The sequence below is a fragment of the Salvelinus fontinalis genome, chromosome 32 (assembly GCF_029448725.1).
Source record: "Salvelinus fontinalis isolate EN_2023a chromosome 32, ASM2944872v1, whole genome shotgun sequence".
Lineage (NCBI taxonomy): Eukaryota > Metazoa > Chordata > Actinopteri > Salmoniformes > Salmonidae > Salvelinus > Salvelinus fontinalis.
The window spans coordinates 30525869-30534279 of record NC_074696.1 but is presented as its reverse complement, the minus strand read 5'-3'; the positions used below and the strand labels follow the sequence as shown (position 1 = coordinate 30534279).

At 43.8% G+C, this 8411-nt stretch overlaps 1 protein-coding gene across 3 annotated transcripts; it reads right to left on the bottom strand.

Annotated features, from left to right (window-relative positions):
* Window positions 1-765: 765 nt before the first annotated feature.
* LOC129831065 (zona pellucida sperm-binding protein 3-like) lies at window positions 766-7541 on the bottom strand. Of its 3 annotated transcripts, none has more exons than XM_055894085.1 (11): window positions 5303-7541; window positions 5107-5222; window positions 4914-5017; window positions 3498-3675; window positions 3204-3321; window positions 2972-3057; window positions 2652-2848; window positions 2307-2363; window positions 1597-1731; window positions 1402-1524; window positions 766-1027 (listed from the first exon to the last, which is right to left on the bottom strand). In XM_055894085.1, exons 1-10 carry the CDS (start codon window positions 5723-5725, stop codon window positions 1406-1408), a joined length of 1533 nt encoding a protein of 510 aa, XP_055750060.1. In that variant the 5' UTR covers window positions 5726-7541; the 3' UTR covers window positions 766-1027; window positions 1402-1405. The 3 variants fall into 3 exon arrangements, with proteins under 3 accessions (XP_055750060.1, XP_055750058.1, XP_055750059.1); XM_055894083.1 differs by having other exon boundaries at window positions 2307-2483; window positions 5303-7539; XM_055894084.1 differs by having other exon boundaries at window positions 766-957; window positions 2307-2483; window positions 5303-7539.
* Window positions 7542-8411: the final 870 nt, after the last annotated feature.

The window sequence follows — 8411 nt, the reverse complement described above, 5'->3', positions numbered from 1 at the left end:
AATAATTTGATTGTTCGAGACCAATTACTGGAGAATGATCAGAATTGTGCTGTCGGTCTACATGCAGCCATATAAATTGGTACCTGAATTTCTCATCTCTGGCTTGTTGAAGTCAGAACAGGTGCTGTGGCAATCCCGTGTGCATTTCTGACCGTAGCACCTGCCCAACTAGATGCTTAGGCGTTGCATCCAGTGGTTGTGTGCCACGTCATCAACAGTGCATCAGATGGCTGTATGTGGTTAGCCGACTTGATAAATACATAACCAGGCATTTTAAGATCTGGCATGCATCTGCAATGTAGTCGGAGGAACTTGACCAAAGCATTCCCATTGACTGAGGCTAGGCGTACACCACACGGAACTCACACTTAAATTTTAGCACTAAATGATCCTTCTGGATAATAATGGAAGTCTCCCAAAAAAAAACTTGGAAACCATGGGTTTGATACCATTCCACTGCAGTTACCACAAGCCCAGTCTCCCCAATTAAGGGTCACTAACCTCCTGTGCAGTCCACCCATTCCTCAGACCCTTTATAGCCAGAGTTCACATTGAGCATGTAAGCTATTGGGCTTGCAATCAGGAACCTTGGGAAAGAGTCACATTAATCCATGATGTGATGTCTGGCTACGCAAACACCAATACAGACCAAAGACTAAGCTAGGAAATGTCAGTTGGCAGCAACAGGCACTCACTTTAACAAAGCCAATATTTCAGATTACTCTAGCATGTAGTGCATAATGGTTAAGACAAAGTCAGTCAAAGTAGAATTAAATCATTTATTTTTCAAAGAGATTAACAGGCATCTCTTGAGATATCGTCTGTGTTGTGGTAGTCCCATCACTGGTTGAGTTCGCCAGGAGCAGATGTGGTGCTTATGTCACTTTGTTGTAGGGTCATCCTCCTTGTGTGCTGGGACATCAGGACCGGCATCAACCTCGGTGAGTTGGTGTGCTGCTGCTTGGAGCAAGGATATTAGGGGCCACCACGACAACAGCTCCTTCCAATTCTAGAAATGTGAAGTGGGCTGGGAACATATCCCTTCTTTATGAAACCACATCAAAAGCTCTGAAGTCAGAGGCAGATATTTAAAAGTGATTCTGGCAATTGCCATGTGCAGGTTGACACAGTATTGTCCTGGAGGCAGAACTGAGCGATTTCCACTAGATGTGCCAGATATAAAGTCAAAACTGGCTACATTGTAACTATGTATGCTTTTTGGTTTTAATTGAATGTTACGCATTAGGTTTGGCAGTGAGGTTAATGTTTAAAAATCATATTATTACTTTGTGGCTGTGCCAGCTAGTGAACATTCTGCAGTGCCATCCCAATAAGTGCTAACCTGCTTGCCATGTGCAGGTTTCTCCCTCTAAAATAGCAGTACCATCATCCCATACATACCCTTTCAGTAGGTTCCAATCTCATACTGATCCTCAGTCAGACTCTCTTTCTCTGTGGTAACCTCAAGGTCTCCAATGGGCTCAGGTGTAGGAATCAACTCAGGGTCTGGGGTGGCCTCCAGCTCTGAGAACAGACTATTTAGCAGAGTCTACATGCCATTATCATACATGCAAAACAGTAACGTACTGTCATTACCTCTTTGGGCGATTAGTTCTTTCCGCCTGATGAAGCCATCATATGTTGCAGAGCTAACGAGACCGTGCTTGTTGTTGGGTCCGACCCTCGGACCCAAGGGACTAGCCGCATTTTGGGATTGGGCGAAATAAGGTCCTGGAATTCAATGTAACAGATTAACACAGCCAGTGTTGACAGAATTGCTAGCCTATAGGGATAGGAAAAGACTGGTGTCCGAAGTGGCACCCGATGACCTATAGAGTGCACTACTTTTGACCAGTACATCATGGTCTGGGCTATAGTCTAGACATCCTGGTTGCCTCCCAAACTTTATATAAACTGGCTTTCCACTTCTGTACGTACTAGAATGTGAGTTTGGCATAGAGCAACGAAGTCTGCCTATGTCACTACCTTATCCGCTTGAATACATACAAAATAGTAGCTAGCAAGATATAGATCAGTTATTTTTAATGAGCGCATTATGCCAGTGGCTAGTTTGCCTCTACCTACACTAAAACCACTGCAAAGGTATTCCCTACAAAATTTGGTTTCAAATCATGACGTTCTGCTATGTCTGCCTCGTGATTTGTTGGGAGAAGTTGCCAAATGAGTCAGTCATTGAAACAGACCCGAGTCACTGCTGTTGCCTAGGGTTGGGTTATCAAGACTACCTGTTCAAAGGTAGTGCACTACATAAGGAATAAGATTACACCATGTCAGAGTCAAATTACCTCTCTTGTAGTCCATGCCACTCACACGACTGCCAGGTGATACGGGCTTCCTGTCCCCTGTTGAGGCAGGGAAGCCAGGTTTATCGATACCTCCACTCATTCGTGGAGATACAGGTGTACTCTTCTGTTTACTTGGGAGGACCATCACGGGGCCCAAAGTAGTATCCTGGTCCCATACTAAAAGGACAACACATTAATAAAACACATGCAGGCACACACATTTGCAGTCAAAACACTCAAGTCTTCCCTCAATTTCCATCTCAACCATATTGGAGAAGGTCCCGCCCCTGCAAAGTGTTTTGAGAAGTTGGTGATGGAATAGAGGGATTAAGATGTCAAATACACCTTCATTGGCTTTCATCCCAATACTCCAATTGTCACCAGAGGCTGGGGCTTTGTTGTGGTAGACATGAGGTTCAAGTTGGCTACCACCTAGTCTTGGACTGAGGGGACGTTGTGCTGGAGCTTGATCAACCCCCTTCTGTCTACTCAGGCTTGTACAACGCCCACATAGCAAATCATTCTCATCAGCAGACCTCCATCTGAAATGTATGAAAGATCTACTCATGGACCAAGAACACACCACTTTAAAAAATATATATGGTTATTCCAGTGAATAGGTCACAGCCCAGTAACAGTAGCTAAGGAAATGTGACTTATCCCACCTGCCATCAATGAAGGAGCATGCCTTGTTGCTAGGCTCTGCATGGTTCATGACAGGGACTGCCATAAGGTGGCAGGTGATGTACAGCTGTAAAAAAACAGCATAAGCAAAACAAAGATGCAGAATCACAGTAGCCTACATAACGTCTGTAAATGTTACTGTAGAACCATTTGACTACAGTACCCATAATGGCCTCTACAACATCTGTTCTTTAAAAAAAATACCGCCCTCACCTCTGCCCTGTCCTCCTGGTAGAACCTAAAGGCATCAATGTGGAACCCGAGCTTGTTGTCCTGGGTTCTACGCATGAAACCAGAGCGGGAACCAGGCAGCTGGGAATCCGTCAAGCACCTGAAGGGAGATAATATTAAAATAAATATTGGAGCATCGTCCTTAGTAACCAATTAAGTCTCAAAGCACCAGTTGACTACTTTAAAAATGGTGGAAGCCCTCAAATGGCATATTCCATTGTTCTCTACGGGCCAGCCGGAGAATAGTAGTTCTAAGCCATTTCCCCCCCTGCTTACCCATCCCTCTTAATGAAGACATATCTGGGGACAGAGTTGCTATCAGGGTCCAGTGTGGCCACGCAGCTGCTAACAAAGACTCTGAGCCTGGTGTGGTGAGCAACCCTGACAGACGCCTCAATGTTGATGGGATCACCCAGGAAGTAGACTCCAGAAGCCCGCTCATAGAGCCAGTCACCTGGAAAGGAAATGGCAGTAAAGACAGGATATCCAATAATGAACTAACGGAGCCTAACAATACTCCTTATAGCCCAAGGACCATCTGTTTAGATGTGAATTGGCCCTGGCAGCTAAAACATCTATTGCAGTGTAGTTCAAGAAACAAAGCCCTCTTTCATATCACTTCACAAGCGCAACACTTACTCTACCCCATTTAGTTGTTGCCGACAGTATTTCAGTGACAACACGTTTGTGGGGTCAATCTTCCGTTTATACACAGGTGTTTGAAGACAGATAACGAATTAGCACAGGTACGCCTCTCTCTTCTGTATGTTAACAAGCACTGTCACATGGAACTACACCGGTGTGGGAACCCTATAAAACGTGTAGTAATTGATCTTTTTTGAAAATGTATCACTGATATGAAAAACCGTACTGCAAGCGATGTGTTTTAAAGTTACGAACGCGAGTCGCTTTTAAAACTACCCCGGCCAGAACATTTTGTAAATAGTCACTCAACTAGTGAGCATCAAATAATGGATTAAAAAAAGGGGTTTGTTAACAGGGCCATGTTTTTGTAGGCAAACTGTATAATGTTGCAGATAGAAGTAAACCCCAATAACAGTTGTCTGATGTGATTCCGTATTTTGCATGTCAGAGGGGCATTTGTGCTACATAGTACATTTATATCTGCCTGCAGCTATGGAACCCTGACCTGTTCACCAGATGTGCTACCTGTCCCAGACCGGCTGTTTTCAACTCTCAGCAGAGAGTCAGCACAGCAGGAGCGGTAGAGAAACTCTCAATCCGCTATGAAAAGCAAACTGACATTTAGTCCTGAGATGCTGACCTGTTGCACCCTCGACAACTGCTGTGATTATTATTTGACCATGCATGAACATAAGAACATCTTGGTCATGTTTGTTATAATCTCCACCCGGCACAGCCAGAAGAGGACTGGCCACCCCCCATAGCCTGGTTGCTCTAGGTTTGGCCTTTCTAGGGAGTTTTTCCTAGCCACCGTGCTTCTACACCTGCAATGCTTGCCGTTTGGGGTTTTAGGCTGGGTTTCTGTACAGGACTTTGATATATCAGCTGATGTAAGAAGGGCTATATAAATAAATGTGATATCTGAACATTATATTCACGGGTTTTACCTAGCTTCTGGGAGAGCGCCATTGTATCCTTGTGATTGACTATCTGAAAGTTGAACAAAATTGTACCCTGCAAAATGCAGCCCAGGATTAATATACCCACTTGTCATAAGCTTCAATGAGAACTGCAGGGTGTCTTCAGCAGGCACTGTGGCGGTGAAAGGGATCCAGGTCGGCTGGAGAGGAGAGCTGTCCAAACTGTACTTCCTGAAACAGAAAGTACAGACCGGTAAATACACCAATAGGTCAACGCAGGATTCCTATGATCGTCATACAACAGTATAGCCTAAACTCACCTTTCATAATGACACTCAATTGGGATTACAGCACCAGCCATTCGAATAACGGCATCTGGTGTGGTTCTGGGTGTATATCTGAGGAGGTTTGTGTAGATCAATGAGTCTTCGTTCATCTGTGGAGTCACAAAGCAGCATTTAAGAGAAGGTTGTTTCAAGAAGTCAACTACTGAAAACAAATATATAAATATATTACCAGGTACTTGGTTCCACAGTCTAAAAGTGGTGCAAATATTCTGTACTCATCACCGGCTGCTGACGCTGTAGCCCTACAGTTGTCTTGGTCTTGGTACTGTTCAACTCCAAGTCGCAGGTCATCCACGTCGATTAGATTACCGAGTTTAAACAGATCAGCCTTCACGACTATCTCCATGTAGTCTGAATGGCACGTCACAGCGACAGTTTCTACTCTAACTGGCCTTGAAACTGTTTGTTGGAGTGGAGGCTGTTTAAAGTGTGGACGATTGTCAAATTGTGGTGTTCGCCTTGGAAGTTGTTGCCATGTGTCAGTGCTATAAGTATATGACAAAGCAGGAGAGACTAAGACGTTTTCCACAAGTAAAAGCCAAACCAGTTGCTTGAACAATAACCTGAGCGTGTTTGCCATCATGAGTCCCATGCCAACAACTAATGTGACTCTGTAGGTTAGAGGACAGCGTGCCTCTGCTATGCTACAATAGACGAAACTGAGGTAGCTTTTAACAACCAACCAGGCTGCACACCTGGGCTGGATTACACCCTAATTGGGCCTTGCATCTGATTAGTCAAGATCTTTAATTGGCACGCATGTTCAAATCAAATCAAATCACATTTTATTTGTCACATACACATGGTTAGCAGATGTTAATGCGAGTGTAGCGAAATGCTTGTGCTTCTGGTTCCGACAGTGCAGTAATATCTAACAAGTAATCTAACAGTTCCCCAACAACTACAACTAATACACACAAATCTCAAAGGGGTGAATGAGAATATGTACATATAAATATAAGAATGAACGATGGCCAAGCGGCATAGGCAAGGTGCAACAGATGGTATAAAATACAGTACATAAATATGATATGAGTAATGTAAGATATGTAAACATTATTAAGTGGCATTGTTTAAAGTGGCTAGTGATACATTACATCAAGATGGCAAGATGCAGTAGATGGTATAGTGTACAGTATATACATATGAGATGAGTAATGTAGGGTATGAGAACATTATATAAAGTGTCATTGTTTAAAGTGGCTCGTGATACATTTAAGTAAGGTAAGGTTCCGTTTTGGGACCACTATTGTTTTCACTATATATTTTACCTCTTGGGGATGTCATTCGAAAACATAATGTTAACTTTCACTGCTATGCGGATGACACACAGCTGTACATTTCAATGAAACACGGTGAAGCCCCAAAATTGCCCTCGCTAGAAGCCTGTGTTTCAGACATAAGGAAGTGGATGGCTGCAAACGTTCTACTTTTAAACCCGGACAAAACAGAGATGCTTGTTCTAGGTCCCAAGAAACAAAGAGATCTTCTGTTGAATCTGACAATTAATCTTGATGGTTGTAAAGTCTTCTCAAATAAAACTGTGAAGGACCTCGGCGTTACTCTGGACCCTGATCTCTCTTTTGACGAACATATCAAGAATGTTTCAAGGACAGCTTTTTTTAATCTACGTAACATTGCAAAAATCTGAAACTTTCTGTCCAAAAATTATGCAGAAAAATGTATCCATGCTTTTATCACTTCTAGGTTAGACTACTTCAATGCTTTACTTTCCGGTTACCAGGATAAAGCACTAAAAAAACTTCAGTTAGTGCTAAACACAGCTGCTAGAATCTTGACTATAACCAAAACATTTTATCATATTACTCCAGTGCTAGCCTCTCTACACTGGCTTCCTGTTAAGGTTATGGCTGATTTCAAGGTTTTACTGCTAACCTACAAAGCATTACATGGGCTTTCTCCTATAGAGCTAATTTTTTTTGGAATGGTCTGCCTATCCATGTGAGTGACGCAGACTCGGTCTCGACCGTTAAGACTTTATTGAAGACTCATCTCTTCAGTAGGTCCTATGATTGAGTGTAGTCTGGCCCAGGAGTGTGAAGGTGAACGGATAAGCACTGGAGCAACAAACCGCCCTTGCTGTCTCTGCCTGGCCGGTTCCCTTCCCTCCACTGGGATTCTCTGCCTCAAACCCTATTACAGGGGCTGAGTCACTGGCTTACTGGTGCTCTTCCATGCGGTCCCTAGGAGGGGTGCGTCACTTGAGTGGGTTGAGTCACTGACGTGATCTTCCTGTCCGGGTTGGCGCTCCCCCCCTTGTGTTGTGCCGTGGGGGGATCTTCGTGGGCTATACTCGGTCTTGTCTCAGGATGGTAAGTTGGTGGTTGAAGATATGCCACTAGTGGTGTGGGGGCTGGGCTTTGGCAAAGTGGCTGGGGTTATATCCTGCCTATTTGGCCCTGTCCTGGGCTATCGTCAGACGGGGCCACAGTGTCTCCCGACCCCTCCTGTCTCATTCTCCAGTATTTATTCTTCAATATTTTATGTGTCGGGGGGCTAGGGTCAGTCTGTTATATCTGGAGTATTTCTCTTGTCTATCCAGTGAATTTAAATATTCTCTCTCTCTCTCTCTCTCTCTCTCTCTCTCTCTCTCTCTCTCTCTCTCTCTCTCTCTCTCTCTCTTTCTCTCTCTGGAGATAAGATTTGAGCGGAAATAAGGAAAGATTTGAGACTAATTATGACCCTTCCTTTAGAATGTAGTCTCTTTAATTAAGTAGTTTTAGAATCTGGACTATTCTAGTTGTATGATAATATATACTGTATCACCAGTCTAGTTTAATGATAATAAATACTGTATCATCATTCTAGTTATATGATAAATAATTCTGTATCAGCAGTCTAGTTTTATGATAGTAAATACTGTATCATCCAGTGAATTTAAATATTCACTCACTCACTCACTCACTCACTCACTCACTCACTCACTCACTCACACACACACACACACACACACACACACACACACACACACACACACACACACACACACACACACACACACACACACACACAAATAAGCCATCAACGACAACTGACTGTCCCCAGTCCACCTGGTCGTGCTGCTGCTCCAGTTTCAACTGTTCTGCCTGCGGCTATGGAACCCTGACCTGTTCACCGGACGTGCTACCTGTCCCAGACCTGCTGTTTTCAACTCTCTAGAGACATCAGGAGCGGTAGAGATACCGTGAATGATCGGCTATGAAAAGCCAACTGACATTTACTGCTGACCTGTTGCAGGCTCTACAACCACTGCAATT

Excerpts from the sequence above, each read along its gene's own strand:
- LOC129831065 (XM_055894083.1), bottom strand. The coding sequence starts at position 5,725 with ATGGGACTCATGATGGCAAACACGCTCAGGTTATTGTTCAAGCAACTG. Across the intron at positions 5,223-5,302 it reads ACTGTGGAACCAAGTACCTG|ATGAACGAAGACTCATTGAT; the intron begins GTAATATATTTA and ends GTGACTCCACAG. Across the intron at positions 3,322-3,497 it reads GTCTTCATTAAGAGGGATGG|GTGCTTGACGGATTCCCAGC; the intron begins GTAAGCAGGGGG and ends ATCTCCCTTCAG.